Source organism: Thermobia domestica, chromosome 8, assembly GCF_964235325.1.
Source record: "Thermobia domestica chromosome 8, izTheDome1.hap1.1, whole genome shotgun sequence".
NCBI classification, from domain to species: domain Eukaryota; kingdom Metazoa; phylum Arthropoda; class Insecta; order Zygentoma; family Lepismatidae; genus Thermobia; species Thermobia domestica.
In genome coordinates, this window is record NC_137461.1 from 56,908,414 (window position 1) to 56,929,749 (window position 21,336).

General features: G+C 34.5%; 1 protein-coding gene across 1 annotated transcript in view; it reads right to left on the reverse strand.

The window, feature by feature from the left end:
* LOC145692918 (tubulin monoglycylase TTLL3-like) overlaps positions 1-21,336 on the reverse strand; it is a 61,238-nt gene that overhangs the window by 15,782 nt on the left and 24,120 nt on the right. Inside the window, exons 3-8 of the mRNA XM_081768473.1 lie at positions 20,486-20,621; positions 18,162-18,358; positions 14,104-14,304; positions 9,371-9,562; positions 7,571-7,784; positions 3,499-3,589 (exon numbers count right to left, since the gene is read on the reverse strand). Of these exons, the coding sequence (XP_081624599.1) occupies positions 3,499-3,589; positions 7,571-7,784; positions 9,371-9,562; positions 14,104-14,304; positions 18,162-18,358; positions 20,486-20,621 (1,031 nt within the window). The remainder of the gene's footprint in view (positions 1-3,498; positions 3,590-7,570; positions 7,785-9,370; positions 9,563-14,103; positions 14,305-18,161; positions 18,359-20,485; positions 20,622-21,336) is intronic.

Here is a 21,336-nt window from a genome sequence, read left to right on the forward strand (position 1 = left end):
AATAAACGTATTGTTTTGGTCATGATTGGTTTAAATCAAATTTAAATCGATCGTGGGCAGAAATTTTAATAAAACAACACTTATTTTCTTCACCTTAAACAGTACAAGTTAAGTAGTACAAGATAAAGAAAAATAGACTTGTCTCATCTAACACATATATCAACCACAACGGATATCAATTTCATGGCAAATGACAATGTCTAGCACTGTACTAATCACTCAGAAATGTTAATGCCTCATTTTAAGTATTTGGAAACTCTCCTCTTTCCCGTATAACAACGCGTTGCATTCATAGTTCCTTACAAGAAGCTTGCTCTTCTTTGATTTAACGTCCTGAATTCCTCACGTAAATACCCCTTGTGATTTTCTTTTAAGTTACGGTGTTAAATGAATGTTTAAATTTAACGTCCCACAATTATGCTTCGAGGCTAAGAGAGACGGTGATGATGAGAATGAACGAAATAGTGGAATGCTAGGAAGTGGGAGAACCTTGAGAAATAAAATGTACACGGCGTTCGTTCACCACAAAGTTTATTTTGCAGGAGTTAGGATTGAACCAGGCACTTCACGTACCAGAACACTCTATCATTGAATCAACGCGGGTATGTGAACTAAAGGTTGATAGTTGTCGATTCACGTATATGCTACAACAAAACGAAATACTGATTTTTGAGACTTTGGAGTTCTTTATCGTGCACTTTATACTATCTACTATCTTTAATTCGAGAGTACTCTAAAAGAACGCTTTTTTTTTTTTTTTTTTTAAGAGCATATCTCTTTAAAATAAATTAATTCCACGTCATATGAGTTTCAGCCAATATCTATTCATTTCAGTGTAAGCTTCTGGAGTGATTTTATGTAAGAAAAGCATTACCAAATGTCTGATGAAAATGCTTGAATAGAAAGAAGAATTTATGGTATTCATAATTAACCCTTTAAAATTTTCTTAGTACATCTTTTGATTTTAAGGTAAAGAAATTGATTCACAAATGAATGATAGTACAACTATATTTCTTTAATGTAGTAATTCATACCGAACAAGAATGCTCTGTGGTAATATTGAAAACACAAAGTACTAGTGAATTCCTAAAGCCAACGTAGCTCCCAAATTGATAACGGATATTGCATTTCGCGTATCAATGTTAAAATATCAAACACAGCACTTGATCGTACGTAAAATTACGGATCCTCTTCAATCGTCACAAGCAACTGAAAAAAAGTTCTAGTATGATGACAAGAAATTCTTTAGTTCTTAAAAGATTAGAAAGTTACATGATACTTCAAATGAACAATAACTTGTGAGGGCTAATTACTTTTAAAACGTTACTACATTTAAAGTATTAGTCGTAGTTCTTACGCATGAATATAGTTATCAGTAATTTGCGAAGAGACAGGTTACACAGAATTTTGTTATCACAGAATCCACAGAATTTTGAGTTGAGTTGATTTTGAGCTTATTGTCCTTTTCAATAGCGAGGCTATATGAGACGGGACCTACTGATTAACATGGAATCCGAACCACATGAGCTCCCGCCCGGAATCGAAACCGGGTCTCCCACGCCAAAGGCACGTATGCTGACCTCTTAGCCACGAAGGAGCTCTCCACAGAATTTTGTTATATTATTTTCGTCAATGTATGAAAATCCACTGGAGGCTGTAGTAGGGGATGATTATACGGCCGTGCCCCTTGTTTCACGGACACCGAGGCGACATAAAGCCAGAACGTAGTCGGATTATATAGTCTATACTGAATATATCCTTTGGGGTAAACTTGTTCTTCTTGCACATATTTCTTGCATAAAAACTACCACATGCAAAGTTTAGACTGAAACCATTTAGGGAGATGAAAGAAGATAAAATATTCAAAAATGTTGCTTTTGCACTTCCTTTGCTTTTGCAATTAATAGTATATTAGTCACATCATTTGGTACAGGTATTACAACATATATAAAACAGTGTGAAACTATGTTATTTGGATTATCAACTCGGAAATATAAATCCTCAAAACAAATTAAGAACAATCGTATTTTAAACCTTGAAATAGGATTTTCTAAGATAAATACTCGAAGGAAATGTATTGGGATCAAGTTTTGGGTTGCTTTAAGTAATGAAATTCAATACTTCCATGGAATACAGATTGTTATGTTAGAAGGGTGAGAGAGAGAAAAGAATGTTGTAAGGAAGTGCACAAGATCTGCACCTTACCTTTCGACTTGATTGACAATATTACTTCGATTATTCTCTCAGTGTATTAACATCCATCCTCCGAAATATAGAATCTAGGCTATGGACGGTCAGACGACTTCGAAGAAAACTTGGCTTGATGGAACACAACCAAAATAAATGTAGAATGTGAAATACCTTTGAATACGAATACTTTCAAATAATAAAAAATATCACTGTTATCGTTTGTAAAATAGCATACAGCGTAGAACATGCTACCTTTTTAATTTCAGCAAAGTCTATGTGATGAATATCGTGTATCACGGAGTGTACCTTTCTACATCATTGTCATCGTCGAAGTACTTCTCAGGGGACGTGTACTGTGGTTTTGTTCAACAGCACTAACGCAAATCTGGGGGGATGAGGGGGACATGTCCCCTCCAATCTTGGAACTGGGGGGACTGTCCCCCCAATAATCCGATTTGAAATGTGTTTTTTTGGGGGAGGGGGAGAAATGTGGTGATTTATGTCCGATTGCCACAAAGGGAAGTGAGATGAAATTGATGTCTTCAGAATAAGCCTCAAATCTGCCCGCATCCCAATGTTGAAGACAATTCTGCTCCCCTCATCCTCCACAGGATTGTTTTTCAAGTTCACAAATATTTTGAGCATCGTTTAACAAAAAAAAAAGTCTTACTTGTCCCCCCCCCCCCCAATGTTGAAGATAGATTTGCACCGCTGTTTTCAACAGCATAGATCATTGAATTCCTGCTTCATTGAATCGACAGCAGGCTGATGAAATGGTATTCGTGTAGATCCATGTCATAAAAGGTGACCTTAGAAATGCGGATAGAAAGAATCAATCTGGAAGTCCATTCTTTAAGAAAAACAAGGAAAATAAAAGGTTAACATAACGAAGAAATTATTTTCTGCCTGATAATGTAAATGAATTCTAAGTCGTATTGAGTAAAGCGAAAATTGAAAACAAACTAGTATTGATTAGATTTAAAATAATCCAATGTCTATTACACCAAATTGATAATGTTCGTTTTTTTTTTTTGAATAAATTCAGTCCAATATGTCGCACATTCAAAACTTATTATTATTGCAATTATTACACTAATCAAATCATTTATCCTGTCCAACTTATCCTCACAGTTGAGCCTGACAAAAATACTTATTAGTTAGCAACCCTATGTGTAATCGATTTTCTTTTTTACATAAATATAGGTGACGCGTCTTATCGTACCCCTTATGTTCACGAATCCTGAAACTACCAGTATGAGAATCTTTAAATTTTCCGCAGCTAAATAATGTTATTAAGATGGTACTTACTTATACATCCAAATCGTAAGAGGTTGCACATCAGTAACAAGAAACCATTGTCTGATGTCAAACTTTGTGTTACATATTAGCAGAGGGCGCTCTGAAAAATAACAAAGAAAGTACTTTAAGCAATGTTATATTAAAATTAATTGGGGAGTGTGAATAGTTAAAATATCTTGTCAGAAGAAAGCCAGCAGAATTGTACCACAGTCGTGTATGACATGTACAATATTGGTCTCGTATACAAGTATCATTCGAAATAGTATTCGTTATAACGTCATCATGGTTACTTGCTTACAGTTTCTGAACACAGTGATATGTTAAAATCATTCACCAAGATAACTACTTTACAACAGAATATACCTTACAAAATCTTACTTAGCCAAATTACTCCTACGAAGTTACGGTTAAGATTATTGGTGATTCTTCATTATGATAAAACCATTATTTTACTTGCATGATATTTACCCATAGAAACCACAAAACAAGAAGAACTATTAAGCTTGTTAAACAGCAAATTTGTATACTTATTCTACAAAGGATTAGTTGGAAGATGTCATCAATTCTGATTTAGTACACAATCCCATGAAATGCCATCACATCTTAATGTTGAAAATAATTCTTAGTGCAGGGATGCAAATAACCACTCGCCCACTCGCTCGGGGTGAGTGCTTCATTGGTGGGGGAAGTCGAAGGTAAGTATCGAAGGTAAGTAAATGATTTATATTGTGGGATATCGGCTAGTAGCTTTTTTTCCTAGGGCTAGTAAAATGTTGTTGCTCATTTGCATCCCTGGCTTAGTGGATCTATTTATGTGAGATAATTATACAGACTAATATTTTAAAACTCATGGATGTCATTTGGGTCTAGAATTTCTAACTAAAGTTCGATTTTCATGCGGTTTGTGGCAAATGATCAACGAAGGATGGGAGATTTATGGAACTATGTTCACTGGTTCAAATTCATCCAGGGTAATATTAGCCACGCCTCAAGAAAAACCTTTATACATACTTGTGTTAAGAGAAAGTTTATTTTTAACAATACAGAAATTGATTTTCTACCTATAGATATTGCCATAGACTTGGGAACTTCAATTGGAATTAAAATTATACTATAAAGCACTGTAAGCAAGAACTGCAAAATAAACTGTACAAACAATATTCACATCCTTTATTTGATGTCGATGTATGTGATTCACTGTATTTATAACCAATCAGCGTATGTGATCGTAAGAAGTAAAAACACAATTATAATTTTAGTCAATATGTTTTTCATTTCAAGTACAACTCAAAGATGATCAAAAACAATTATAAACGGATGTCATTCAATTCTACTGACGTTGCATAAACTTGTTTTTATATGTATCATTGCATAATAAAGATGTAATTTTTATGTAGTGTTACCACATCGTTTTGTTCTAAACTGTTCCCATTCTTTAGAAATGATTATTTTCTTCTGCTTATATATTTTTAGTGAGCTACAAAATTTGAGATAGTGAAAAATCAAACTAAAATTTCTAAATAAAACTTTTTAATAAGTGAAAACAATAGGCAAGCTAAAACATTCTATCAAATAATTTTAGAAAATTTTCAATGAGTGCAACAAGTTTTCAAACTTGAAAAATTTTAGAGATGTTGAAACACTATTTAAAATCGATGTTCAAAATATTTTGAAGAAAACCTTTCAATGATGTTCAAACAAAAAAAATTTAAACAATGATTAAAAACCGTTAAACACAAAAATTCAAACACTTTTGAAAATGTTCGCCCTATCAAACTGCATCAATGGTAGCTTTTCATTAGTGACTTTGGACTACCAGTTGTGACTGAAGTTTAAAGTGTGAAATTGTTACATATCAAAAGGTTTTAACAACTACTTATCAAGTTCTAATTTCTACCACCAATGACCTTACACTATGAGTCATAACCACAATCTCAAGGTGGAACAATTTTTAAAACTAAAATTTTACAACAGTGATCAAAAATGTTTAGACAAAAGTCTTCAAAACATTTTAAAATTTTAAAATATAATTTTACAATAGTGGTCAAAAAATTTCCAAATTAAAAGAAAATTTTAAAAAATGTTCAAATATTTTCCAAAAATATTAAATGAAGATTTCAAAATAATTAGATAATCGGATTGCACTATGAAAAACTTTCCACTAATTATATTAGATTATGAGTCGTAACTAGGATACTAGGGTTCAAAATCTTACAATCTAAAATTTTGAAAAATCAAACTGAATATTTTTTTAAACTAAGAATTCAAACAAAATTTTGAAAAAAATGAACAAAGATTTGAAAATGATCAGCCAATCAGATAGCACCAAAAAATATTTTTCATCAATGACCGTATAGTATTGTTCCCATTCTAAACTTCCAAATGTGAAATTGTTATTGTTGCATATGAATCAATAATTAATAGTTCAATATTAGGTTTCAAGTCCTAAATTTTTCGACCAATGACTTTTGATAATGAATAGTATCTACAATCCTAAGGTTCAAAATATGAAGTTTGCTGTCTTGCAAAGCAGTTCTTCAATTGAGCTCACATAACGTTAAGGTCCCAACGTCCCAAATAAACGTAATTCTGGTCACAAATACACACAACACGTCTTTGCGTGTTGCTTTATATAAATGAAAACTATATAGAAAGAGTAAAGTATCATAAAATTAGAAAACCCGTTAGGATTTGACTCCATCCTCAGCTCTGCTCTACGCGCCTTTTCTTTGATTTTGCGTGTCAATATTGCCGAACTGTCATATAATAGCTTAACTAACTTCTTTTGATTGATATTCTATTTCAATTGTAGATTGCAAAAAATATTGTTGCCTTTATTCTATTCAAAAGTGGATATTCACAATTTGTCAACATTTTCGAGTGCAATTATACAGATTTACTGCAATTAAGAAAGTGAGAAATTTCGTCTTGAAATGGTTCGTTATTATGTTTTTTTTTTTCAGAATCTAAAACTGACAAAAATATTCACTCTATCAACCATTGTCTATTTAATCACACAATAGTGTTTGTTTTAAGTAGAGATAACCTCATACTGGGATCACAACGCAAACTGCGTCATTGGCATTTTACCGAGGAATTTAAAAAATAATGTGAAAACATTTAAAACCAGTTATCAAGTAAAGATGTGTATATTATTCATTATAGCTACGGAATTATGCAATATATGTTAGTAAACAAAACTGACTAAAGCATTAAATATATTAACATCTTTTAGGCAAGTTTCGGGTGTAACCTCACCTTTATAACATCTGATGAAGGCGATGGTGCGTTGCCGAAACTGTTACACAAATGTTATTAGTATATTTAGTGCTTTGATCAGTTTAGTGCTATTAATACATGTTATAGCTGTGTATTAAATCTGTATAATTTATACAAGAAAATCCCCGGTTTAACAAGAAAATGGGGACAAACATCACTGAATGTTTGAAAATGAGACTCATTTTTTAAGAAACGATGTCAGGAGGAGAATTTAGGGCGTCATTGATCACGGGGCGGATAAGTAACCCTAGTATTAAGCAGAGAGTCGAGGACATTCGATGGGTATCTGCGCAAAGGTGATATGTCCATTTTTCTTCGAAACTCAGGTTTTGACTGATGTGGATAATGCCCGAAGTATTTTTGCAATTGGTGCACATTACACTAAAACAAAAGAACCTCCAGTAAATATTCCATTAATAAAAACAAAGTTTTGCATGAACCTCTGATTTGTGAGATGCATTGAATGTTGTCATCTGCAAAAATTACGGCATGGACATATCACCTTTGTCCGTATACCCATCGATATACAAAACAAATATTAAGATTCTTTAGTTATTTTGAAGGTCTGTTTTTAATTATTATTTTAGAATAGTAATAACTGAGAAAATAACTAAGGTTTTTAGAATTCCTGTGATTGTGAGTGTAATGCTATCTTGCTATAAAGAAACTGATATTTCATTCGTATAAATCGAAAACCTGAAATTGTGAATCTGAATTGAATTTATAATATCCAATGTTCAAGTAAATATACGGGCTGACATTTTACAACGTGAAATGTACTCGATATCACCAAAGTACTCACCTACATATTTCTGCACAACAAATTTCGATGAATGCTGTATGGATGAATTTAGTTTACAGAGTACATTATCAATGTTTGATACCAGGCTTATTCCGCGACCTCGTGACCTTGCTCCTGGTTTCATTATCCAGATGTTTAGCACGCCGTCTACATTGAACTGAGGCCAAAAGGGTTTCACTCTTTCAATTGTGCTTCTAATATTCTGTAGAGCATCCTGAAAAAACATAATTTATATACAAAAAAGAGATTGAGAAATGTTATTAATTTATGCCAGGTCTAAACGGATATTAAGTTTCGTAAACATAGAAGATATAATTTCTAAATCGCAACATGGCTTTTTTAAAAAGGTAAATCAGCAATTACTGCGACGTATGGACATATTGATCAAAACGCCAACCTTACAGGTATATATATTGTGGTCTTATGGAAGCTTTTGCTTCTGTATACAATGGTGCACTCTTTAGCAAACTAGAAAAATACAGTATTAGGAGAATTATTTTGATTTGATTATACTTATGCGATCTTAAACAAGTCGCATAAATTTTGCATATAGAGGAACGAATTAAAAATCTGACCAGAAAGAAGTCCAACGAAAAAATGAATTAAAAAAAATGTTCCACAATGATCAGTTCTAGAACCTATACTTTTTCTTGTATATCTTAATTATTTGTCCTTTAATATATTATAGAAAAGAGTAATATATTTCTTTTTGCTAATGATACAATACTAATTGTGACTGAAAAAAGATAGAGGTACTTTACAAGAAGTTGATCTTATAACAGCCCAACAGAAAATATTGTATCAAACATTTTATTTTTCTAAAATACCTTTTTCTAAAATTAACTTGAAAGTAAGCTTCATACAGGACACCACTTTTTTAAAACTCATTTGTCAATAAATAAAATAAAAATATACATATTGTACTAAATAAATTCTGAATTTTCTATTAAATGATGAAATATTTAACTTCCTGGCCAGGTCTGAAGGGGTTATTTAAACAAAAAAAGACTCTTTGCATTCTAAATTGAATAATACAGTTCTTTTTATTCATATTCAGAATATACGACAAAAAATCACCTCTTTGTCCTCCACATGGTGTAAAAGCGTAACAGGAACAACTTCCTATATGTAACTTATTTTCAATGTGGTTTTATGTTCAAAGGAAACATTATCAAGAAATGATTCAAACAAAAGTTTATTGTCTTGCGTAAATTCTCAATCTGGGTCAAAATCAGAGATGGACACCCTCACTCATTTTTGCCCTCAAGAGGGCTATCCTCACCCTCATTTTGGTAGATGAGGGCGAGGGTGGCTGAGGGTGAGTGTGAGGGAGCCGACTGAGGGTGAGTGTGAGGGAGTTGATTGAGGGTGAAGGTGGCTGAGGGTGAGTGTGAGGGAGTGAAATAATCTTGAGGGTGGCTGAGGGTGAGGGGGTTGATTGAGAGTGAGGGTGGCGGAGGGTGAGTGTGACGGAATTGATTGAGAGTGAGGGTGGCGGAGGCTGAATGTGAGGGAATTGATTGAGAGTGAGGGTGAGTAAAGGTTAGCAAAAATGCCCATCTCTGGTGAAAATACCAAACTCCATTTAAAACGACAACTTCAATATGAGTAGATCATTTCTGGTTTGTTGGGAAGTAAGAAACTTCACTGTACTAAGTTGTTTCAGAAACGAAACACTAATTTTCAATTGAACTTGGGGACTGTGTTTATATATTGTTAAAGTGTAGTATTTCAAGTTATTATTATTATTATTATTATTATTATTATTATTATTTCAGTGTGTTATAAGGAAGTACAAACCTTAATATTGAGATATTTGCTTGCAGATATACCCGCTCCTTCATGAACAGCCATGTTATACCACATGAGAAACTGATTCCATTGGTGTTCCCATATTCGTGTGGGATCCCTCATATCTATGTCTTCATGTTTTTGAAATCTGACGTATTCACTTGTCCGTTTCAGTGCAAACTCAATTGCTTTCCAGGGAACCTATAAGTAGTAGTCAGTAGTAAGTCATACATAGATGCAAAAAATAAGCATTTAAAATTAGCAATAAGCAAGAATCGATAGGTATATTCTCATCCACCTGATATATACATTCGCCTAATGTATATATATACCAGGCGGATGGAAATAAACCTATTCATTTTTGCTTATTTTTTTACAAAAATAATTAGTTGATTATAATGAAACGACAGTTGGTAAGAATCTCAGAAGTACATACTTTTTGTAATTAAACTTGAAATTCCACTGGAAGAATGAACAGTTTTCTACTACTATAGTGTCTTCAGGACCATAAGACTTATAGGCAAGGAAAAGAATACTTTTTGAGTTATCAAGGCTAAAGGTGACATGTATTCCAAAGAAAATTTAAACATTTTACGCGATCTAGTACAATTTTAGTAGAGTTTAAAGAAATATAACAAATATGTCCCTTGATCATGAAGAGGTTAGGAATTGAAATACATGATTTCGTCCTATGAAAATTTCTTCCACCAATATAAAGCTATACACTAACTCAATTGCAAATTAATTGCAAACTCAAGGACAATTTTCAGTTGAGACATTCCACTTACCCTGTATATGTAACTTTACAACGCTAAAAATATTTATAAAAATTAATACTCTATAAAACTCGTGCTTTCTAATGAAAAAGATCACTCAAACATGAACTACAAAAGCATGTATAAGATTATTCGGTAATCTATCTTGCTAAATAAGTAATGCAAGTGATGTTGTTTCCTATTAGTATTGCATATTGGTGAAGAGTTTAATTTAAATATCAGTTTCGTGAAGACCATTTGGAAGTATACAATGAACTCATACAGCTTAATACAAATAATATGATATAATACTTAACTCAAATACCAAAGCAATATTTAAAACGAACTCAAATCATAAACATATAATCTACATTCCTAAGAATGCTTCACTAGTCATATGTTGTTTCAAGACAATCTCATATTTTAAACCATAAACCCTCTAGACGCAAAATGTCAAATGTTCTGTACATGAGGAACTATGTTACTGAATATATTCACAGTGAGACACATTGGCGTCTCTGGCATGTAAAATTTGGGGGGAACATCAAAGAAAGTAATTTAAATGGTACTACCTAGCCCAACCTGTTTTATTATCTTCGATTCCATATGTTACCTTTCTGCTTATCTTCACGATCACCCTGAGGTATATCAAGAACACTGTTATAATTGTTTCAAGGCCTGAATATTATATTCCAAATAAATATAATAATAATAATTATTTATATGTTATTTTGTCGTTAGTAAATAAATTAAATTAGAATAAAATATTGAATATTTTGTACTTCAAAATATTAGGGGGACCCTCCCCTCGTCCCTCGCCAGAGACGTCCCTTGTGATACACATCTTCCAAAAAGTGTATAATGTATAATGGTGGTTAATCGCAAATACCTACTATCCGTTGGAAGTTGATCTCTCCAGACTTCATTTCTGTATTTTAATGAACGGTTAGACGATGTTTTGCGATGAGTAACGCACAATAATCGATATATCTATCTGTATAAATAACGTATAATATATGAGATGCAACACTTACAGACAAAAAGTAAATCCTACACACAAAATGCTTGCTAATGTAACAAGAAAACACATTGATTTCTGGAATATAAAAGAAGTTTGTTATACTGTCAATTACGTAGAATTACTAATTTTTCTTTAAATGTTTATACAGAGGTTCTATACTGTGTGTGTAAAGGACCCCGCTCAGAGCTTATGGAAATCCAGTTTTCGTAAATTGGCTGGTATTGCAGTATGTTGTGTATTTTGGTCCTCTGATTAGAAGTCTCAATGGGCACGAAGCCCTAAAACCCCACGTTTTTGAGATATCCGTTGATCATTATCGTCACTTAAAGGAATACGCTCTCTCGTAAACTGAAAATAATAATGAGGTCGTCGTTTTATGTATGAAGTGTAAACGAGTCTCGCTAGGATATACTAGGGTTTTTGAGGTTGCTGATTCCAAATCCGAGGTCAGCTAACCTCCATCACCTCAGGTTCAAGGTAATTTGGAGATCAAACCGAAAGGGAGCGTTGGAAATAATCCGAACACAAAGTACCTAAATGTTTTTGAGTCGCTGGATCCGATTATAGCATTTTCTTCACCCGACAAGGTCATTCCAATGTCATTGCAGCGTCATTTCAAAGTTAAACTTGAAAAGCCGTCGGAAAAATTCTTAAAAAAAATCAGGGCTCAGTGTGGCTGATTCCGAATCCGAAGTCGGTGTTAATCGAATTTACCAGTAATATCGTCCATTTAGTTTTCCTGTCAGTCATTTGCAGTGTTGTCTTCTAAAATAAAGGCTTATTCTGCATGTCACATCTCATTATTCTTGAACTTTTACCTCCAGTATTTCACCTTCATTTCCGTCGTTGTTCACAGTACGATTACCAGCATCTTGTATGTTTTCCAGTAAAGCTCGACTAGGTGTTTGATTTGTTGTTGATGTTAAGTCCATCCTAAAAACCATAAGACACTGGCTACATGCGCACAACAACTTAATGTTCTAGCAACGGACTTATAAGTGCAATAATACGCTAATATCGCACCATCTACTTCCATTCACTGCAAAGCGTATCCAAAGCAGATATTGAGAAGCGTTTCTAAATCTGGAAAATATTCTAAAATATAACAATCCTGGCTCAAACTAATTTCTATCTAATTCAAAAAGTATCAGTACTTTTGTGGTCTGAATAAAGTTTTTTCAGCTATCCTAAAACCGTCTCTGATTTTTTTCAAATTTTGCAGACCGTTTTTCAAGTTTGACCTTGAAATGACCCTGCAATGAGCTTGACATGAACTTGTGGGTCAAGAAAATGCCATTATCGGATTCCGTGACTCAAAAAACATTTATATACTTTTTGTTCATATTTTTTGCAACGTTCCCTCTCGATTTGATCTTCAAATGACCTTCAACCTGACGTGATTGAGGTTAACTGACCTCGGATTCGGAATCAGCCACCCCAAAAACTTTAATATACAGTAGTGAGACTCGTTCATACTTCTTAGATAAAATGACGACCTCATTATTATTTCCAGTTTACGAGGGAGCGTATGCCTTTAAGTAATGATAATAAGCAGCGAATACCTAAAACACGTGGGGTTTTAGCGCTTCGTGCCCATTGAAGCTTTTGATCAGGGGACCAAAATACACAACATACTGCAATAATAGCCAATTTAACAGAAACCGGATTTTCATAAGCTCTGAGCAAGGTCCTTTGTCCTCAAGAAGTGAAGAAATAGTGTCCAGTGATTCGATCTTTACATGAGAGACAACCTGTTGAAAAAGCCACAGAATACGTGGCGGAAACCGTTCAGGAAATCTCCTAAAGATGCAATAAACAAGGTTTATGTTATCACTTTCTAAAAGCCATTAAAATTGTGTTAATTAATTTCTGTAAATAAATATTGGATAGCTTCCAGGATAATGGCTTTAATTAGCTGCTTAAATTATTATTAAATTTAAATTATTTAAAAGCTTTTATTAAACTTCATTCAGCTCACTGATTCAATTCTAGAAACTTTTTAAATCTCTATTGTACTAAGTCTGACAACTATTTGTTAAATCATTAATTTATTTCATTATTCTGTAGAGAAAAGTAAATAAAAACTACAGGTTAAATTCCTTTAATCCATCATAAGACATTCCTTTTGATTGCACATTGATTTCACCGTGCACGAGCCTTCGCGAAAGTAAATGAACGCAACATCATCGCCCTCCTTGCACAAACCCACTCGATCTCACCATTCGACTTAGAATGTGAAAGCATCTCTCAAGTTGAATGCATCTTCATTCTCGACCATTTGAGAGCATAAAGTTGCCTCCAAGCCCACCACAATCTGGACTTATATAAAGGTTGAGCGCTGCACAAGCCATCTACACAGATAGGGACTAGGCCAATATCGAATCGCCATTGTTGAGTTTGGTTTCCATCATCTTATTCATCGGGGAAGTCCGTTCATCAATGCATCTTCAGTGTGGACACTTTCGCGCCAGTGCATTTGTTTGGTAATTTGTAGACATCATTATAATCTTAGGAACAACGAAGGACATCGGAGGACAGCAAGGATAAGACAAGACAAGTGCTCTAACCTTTCCTCAGCTAACTTCCTTTCAATCACTTCCTTTCAATCACCTCTTTTACCTTCCACCTCATCTAGAATGTATTCCATCATTTTGTAATTGTAGTGCTTTATTTAAACAATTTATAGCATAACCCTCATTGCTTAGTTGTGTGAGAATTTGTCAACTTTCATCCGCTAATACATCCCTCAATTCTGAGTAATTTTATGGTAATTTTAGAATAATTTTTGAGTAGTCATCTGAGGTAATTAAGCTGACAACGCTCACCTGCACAATATATTGAGAGATATTGCATGTGGATGCTAGAACGAATGTTTCACGATATTCCCATGAAATTTAATACATCCACTTATGTATGTAACTACTTTGTAAACTTAATAAAAAAAAAAGAAACAAAGAAAGTCTTACCAGCCCATCTTCTTTGATAACTTTTTCACCTTCTTCTAAAAGCCATTTAAGTAAACTGATGCAAGCAGTTAATCGATAGTTTTCTACAAATGCAGTCAGTTCGTCATCCTGTCCCACATTGAAGCATCGAGGGAAAAACGTCTCGGAAACTTTTGCTTCACAAAACCAATGCAACTGTTGAAGGAATGTGCATAGACCAACCTGTAAACAAAATGATGATATTAAAATGTTTGAAGTTATTATCATTCTTACATTCAAAGGGAAAGAAAAGTGTAAATCTTAATGGATAAGAACTCCTTTGTTGTAAAATGGTTATGATTTTCGCCCGTATAGTTAGTGAGAATATGGTTCGATTCCCGCCCTGAGTTCGTGTGGATAGGATTCAGTGTTAAACCATAGAACCTCAATGCTATATGAGATGCCTCATATAGCATCAATGTTAAAAAGAAACACTAAGTTCCCAAGAAAAAATATTGATAAATAATGCTTATTTTACGCAAGCAATCTGTGCCAAGATACACATTGGTGTGCTACATTAAAGAAACAAAACGAAAACAGAATATTTCGTTGAAAATGTCGTACGTGCCGCACATCAAATAATACAAAACAAAATAAACACATTGGTATCAGTAAATCACATAAGCAAAATAACGAACCAATTGATAAAGTATTCCTATAACACAAAACATGAGTTTGTGTGGACGAACACTCATTTCATGACTTGTGAAAGTTGCACTTAATAAGGAATGTGATAATCCCAAACTGTTATACAGAACCCACGTCAACTTACATTCAAAATAAGATTATTGACAAGTCAGATGGACAGCAAATCCCAATTTTCGCCAAGTTTCAGTTCGAGTTTCCGCAGACCTCTAGGAAGAGGATACCGTTCTACTTTCAGTCTGCCCCACATATTTGGATAGATTTATACCAAGAGATCTGAGTTGTCATTCTATCTGAGCAATATTTTCACAGGCAAGAAATTCGTCATCGAGGACTCCTCCATATGGCTGGACAAAACGAAATCGCAACCAATAGCACTTGTAGCTGCTGCATATACTACTACAAAATTTTATCACTGTATCTCCGAGTGGTCAGAAAACCAGCTTCATTGATATGGAGATTGGTGGGATTGAGTATGAAGCCACTTCATGCTATCTATGCTATCTTTCTATGCTATCTTGTGTTCGGCTCTATCAAGGTGAGTACACGTCGGAACACTGTAGAGTGAGGCTTGAGTTACCTGTAAATTGAACTTGTGACCAGCAAGCCTAAGTCTAGTCAAAATATTGAAACGCCACTCCAGATGTCACATTCTTTGTGATAGAATTAATGACACATAAATTGGAACGGCAGGTCTTTCATAAACCTCCGAGACATAGTGGATGCAGGGATAGTCCACCCTGTGGTTGCATCATGCTCTGAAGCCAGCAACTGGACGGAAAAGATTATCTGACTCCTGGCAGTTAGGACTAGATAATGGTCATCTTGTAGATTTGTGGTTACTGAGCGACACACCACCTGCCGTTGGAATTAGTTTCACAATTGTAATCCATCATTTTTCGGGATATTCATGGATCATGATAATTGTGCCTATATCTGATCTGTCTCTATTCAATTGCTTTAAGACAAAGCCCTACATGCCGTCTTTGATCTATAAGAAGCATCACTGGCAAGGAGCAATACTATTACCTCTCATACTACCTTCCAATTTGATCTGGTGCACCACTTCCCATGCAAGCAAAGAAACATTTGGCCATATACGAGGGTCACTACGAAAGTTTTGAGATGTGAAATAACTTACATACTTAAAATCAATTTAACACTTACATTTTCTCAAAGTATTCACCATTACACTGTACACACTTTTGCATCCACGAAAACCACTTTTGGAAACAGTGTTGCCAGTCTTTTTCTTGAAGTGTTGAAAGTTCATTCTCGTAAGCCACTACAGCTTCTTCAGGGCGGCAAAATCTCTTCCCACGCATGCGATCTTTGATCCTGGGGAACAGAAAAAATCACACGGGGCCAGGTCAGGGCTATACGGTGGATGAGTCATAAGTTTGACCACCGTAGATTCTAAAAACTGAATTGTGATGTTGGCCGTGTGTGCGGACGCGTTGTCATGATGAAGCAGGATCCCACGCAATCCAGTTCTTGGACGCCGTTCCCGAAGCTTGTGGAACACTTTTGTTAGGCAAACAGTGGTGTACCACTGAGCAATAACAGTCCTTTGTTCTTCAAGTGAAACAGTTGCAACATGGCTAGATTTGGAGAAGAAAGTTGCGACCATCTTCTTCCCCACACTTCTCGGTCGCTTCACTTTCGTGGGTGGATTTTCGTCTGGAAAGATCCAAACTGTAGACTGGCGTTTATTTTCAGGGTCAAATTGATAGATCCAAGTCTCATCACCAGTAACAATGTCAGAGACGCGTCGAGAATTGCCTCCACCAAATCTTGCAAGCATTTCTTCACACCATTCCACACGCAGGCGCTTCTGCTGTTCAGTCAAAGTGTGAGGTGAACTCTTGACCAACGAGTTCCCCCAACGAGATGAAACCTTTCTGAGCCGAAGATGATCATGAGGAATTTTTGTTACTGCTGGCGATCCAATGTTCACTGTAGATTCAATGTCTTTGAAAGTTGTTCGAGGATTTTCTCGAATCATTTGTTCCACATCGGCAATGTTTTCATCTGACACAGCTTTTGCCGGACGCCCAGCTCTCTCTTCATCTTTAAGCGATGTCCGGCCTCTTCTGAACTCACCAAACCACCGAAAAATTGTAGCACGGGAAGGAGCAAGGTCCCCAAATGCCCCCTGCAAACGGTCAAGGCTTTGTGTCTCGTTGAAACCACTTTTGAAATCGTAAAGGATCATTGACCGAAAATATTTCCCTTCGAGCTTCATTCTAGACAGCCAAATACTGCTCACATCAACAAACAAGTGAAGGCGATACGGTCATGCCGATAAGCGAGGCGAGTTGAAACTTGCTTCGTTTCTTCGTTCTGGATACCACTACCGAACACAATTGTTGGAATTCAAATACTGTGCCACAACAATGCGTATCTCAAAACTTTCGTAGTGATCCTCGTATTATTCAATTATTTTATCTCGGCCTACTCCGCATTGACATTCGATTGTCCCTTTTTGTGTTTATTCTTAGTATACCCTTTCAGAAAAAAAGTACAGATAAAAACGTACACACTCTCTCTTTAATTTTACACATGTGTGTACGTATATGTTAGATGATGAAGCGAATTCTGAACACAATAATAAAAACATATGTTTTACCTGTTAAAGTCATGTTTATTATTTTTATACATATCTATACTATTTTTAAACTTAAAAGATTTCTGTTATGTTAGTCCTTTTTCTACTATGTTAGTCTATGTTGTGGAAGTTGAAATAGCAATAAACGAGTGAACATAAGTTCTACTTGTGAATAGCCATGTTAAAAATATATAACTCTAAGAATATCCACATCTCTGGGAAGCACTAAACACTGACTTCTGACATTGTAGCACACGTAGACAAGGGCGCCCATGTTGTGGTTTCCAAGGGGGGGCAATTATAAGCGAGGTTTTAAATATAGTTTCAAATTTTGCTATAACTAATGTAAAAATTCTATTGGGCTTTCGATATTCCCAAGTACGATTTTCTCTTAGGGGGGACCAGCGCCCCACCTTGCCCCCCTGATGGGCGTCCTTGTACGTAGAGAAATCCTGTTTGCCTTTTTTAAGCTTTTATGCAGACCTATGTATCGAAATCTAACAGCTGTTGATGCAAATAAAACATTGTAAACAAGTAATGACTGTTTAAGCTCTTTGAACGTGGCTAAGGGACTGTCATTGACAGAAATAGCATATTTTTCATAACATTACACATAAAATATGATATTTTCTTCTATCGATGGTTATACGAGAAAATTGCAACTTGTAGCATTTTAACGTCGAAATCTCTTACTTAAAGTATATTGTTGTTTCCTAAGGCGTTATAATTAAAAACTAATAAAAACTTTAATTTTACTTATATAAAGTAAAAGATTGAAGTTTCTTACTTTTGTAGTAAAATAAGAATTTGGATATCTGCTTATGAGTTGGTCTTTAGTGAGTAATCTCCACTCAAGAGGCTCGTGTCTCATGGTCCATATGAGATCCGGTGACTTGTGGCGTAGGAGGCGAGAAATCAACAAAGTTTCCGTCAAATCTTCATCTGAACTGTCAGGCGATTCAATATAGTTGTAAGGTGAATCATCTGAAATAATAATAATAATAATAATAATAATAATAATAATAATAATAATAATAATAATAATAATAATAATAATAATAATAATAATAATAATATTTTTTATTTCAGTGCCAAAAACAGCTTTGAGCAAAAATGCAGTACTTTGTACGATAGAATATAAGTAAATTTGTATTCCCTATTTCTGTACAAATGGATAGGTTTCATGATCTACTACAGTGTTTACATTTTAAAATGAATGTATTGAGTGCATTTGTGCAGCCTATGTTACCAATAATAACCAACATTCGTTTCTTGTTCATATGTTTCATCAATAATTCCATGGCATTTGAGCTAGAATATTCGTAGAATACATTTGTATTGTGTTATAAAAATATTTACTATGACGATTTCAACAAAATATTCTAATGTCACCCTCGTGTATTGTTGTCAGACGTTCATCATATACAGTACTGTTCTGTATTTGACAATCTATTTCCTTATGCTGTATGAGGGTTGAACAGGACAAATATTCGTTCTATATTAGTTTACTAGTACCCGTATTCAAATTTTTAAGAAATGCCAAAGAGGTTATTCTCACTATTGATAGATCTCTAACATTACACTCTCAGATAATGATGTGTCGCTCACGAACGAGCAGAATCTTCAGAACGTCTGCAAGACAAACATAGACGCCGATTTGAAGAAAATATTAGGGGGCCCATACAATGAATAAATATCATAATCATATTCAGCCGTTTTCTATCAACAGCTTTATGAAGCCCTCTCTCCAGCGCAGACTTTGTTTTGCGCATTGATCTTGATTCTGTGTTCATATCAGTGCTGCCAGGGTGTTGGTTGAAGTTCAGTGCTCTATTAAACACCGTTTTGAAAACGGCGTTTTCTATCGAGTAAGAAGACTGTTCCTAATCTTGAATTAAAAGCACGACGAAGTTTACAACAGAAACTCTTGCTCCTATTTGTTAATTCTTTCTCGACTAGATTATATTGGAGGAGGCGAGGACCCCACTTTTAAATATTGAGGGGCAAAAAGTGTCCTGCCCCCCCAAAGTCGGCGCCTATGAAGACAAACACTTGATGAAAAATAGCAATACAGTAATGAAAGGGACTTTAAATATTAATTGGTGTATGAAAGAGCCTTATCAAGTTTATAAAGTGCATACTAATCACAAGGGTGAAGAATATATTTTTAAATGCCACAGTAACATGCGTTCCACGTATGTTTAGAACTTTGCTTTCAGTTATTATTATTGTATTATTATTATTATTATTATTATTATTATTATTATTATTATTATTATTATTATTATTATTATTATTATTATTTGCAACGCGCGCCTTGTATTTACAGTAGGGAAATACTGCAAGGCAACTCTATTCTCATGTCTCTTGCCATCAAAATATTTCACACCATTTCTAGACCCCATTCTGACATTTGTTAATTGTGTATAAGGAAATATGAAATTAAATTGAAATCTATGTGACATTTTTGGCTGTATTCGAATCACAGGCCCACAGTATAACACCCGTTCTTGAAGGGTTCAACCTGTGTTAACCAAGTTTATGTTTCCCTTAATCCATTGTATTTATTTAAACTTTAGACATGGATATTTTCAAGGGCATTTAAATTTACTGTTTTGGGTTATTGAATAAATTAATTATGTGGGGCAACAAATGAAGAGGAATGAGAAACAACTGAAAGCGATCGAAGTGTAAAACTTGGAAAAGAATGGAGATAGTAGCTGGATGAAACGAAAAAAAGATAAGAGCAGAAAAATGAGGAGATATAAGCAATTACACAGGGCAGATAGTTGAAAAAGAGGAAAGGAACTGGTTAGGACATTACGGTATTTGATATGAAAATGTTGAATCGTACTTGCGATATAATTACGAAGAAAGTAAAAAGGAAAGTGAAAGAAAGAAGATAGCAGTTATTGAATTAGAAACTACATCAAACAATTATTCTTAAGCAAAAAAAATTACAAATAAATAAAATAATAACTTCTCAATTGACCAGTAATAGCAGAATAGTTTCGATGATGAAGATGTCGTATTTCATTGAAATTAATTTGTATGTATGTGTAAGTGGCAACAATCAAGTAGTCTGAAGTTATGAAACTAAAATAACATTACCTGAATCAATCTGCAATGTGGCAACACTTCTCGCTCGTTTTATCTTCCTTGAATTACACTTCTCAACCCATCCACGTTGCTTAAGAGCTGTCCGCACAGACTTAAAACGCCCATACACTACAAACACCTTATGCTCCTACACACAGAAAAACAATATATAATCAATTACTTTGCAAACGTTTTATGATGATTAGATGATTATATACATTATTATTAATATACAGGATAAATCTGTCACAATATTTTGGGTACAGGTACCTCACATTAAAATAAGAAAAAGGTTCATATAGACCTGTGATCAAAATTGGTTAGTTTCGAAGTTATAGGGTGCCGAAAACGTGAAATAAGTGAACTTGGAAGTTCATAGCTCCATTACTATGGGACCTATCATAGTCGGGTCAAGACATTACTGAGGAACTGGTATGTGAACTATCCAAATATCATCTTTCAGAACCTCCGGCAGTGAACTATCCAAATATTCATCCTTCAGAACCTCCAGCACTTGCACAATCATTTTTAGAGAGGCTATTTGGGAGTACTTGATCACTCTCCACTTGCCTCTCTAAAAATTGGTGTGCAAGCACTGGAACATTCTTAAACAGGCCAGAAATTTCGTTGTTGATTTATGACTTGACAAAACTTTATTGTATATACAGACAAGAACGCACATGTATTCTGGAGTTTATCAACGAAACAATTTTGTCTGATTTATTCAATACTTGTTTAGAAAGGAAAATTTGTTGGTAGTATCATTGAAAAATGCATAGAATATCAAAAGTTAACACGTGGAGTTCAATTCATTCACCACTCTTAACGGAACTCCGCTGCCTCCCTCCACCTTCCCATACTTT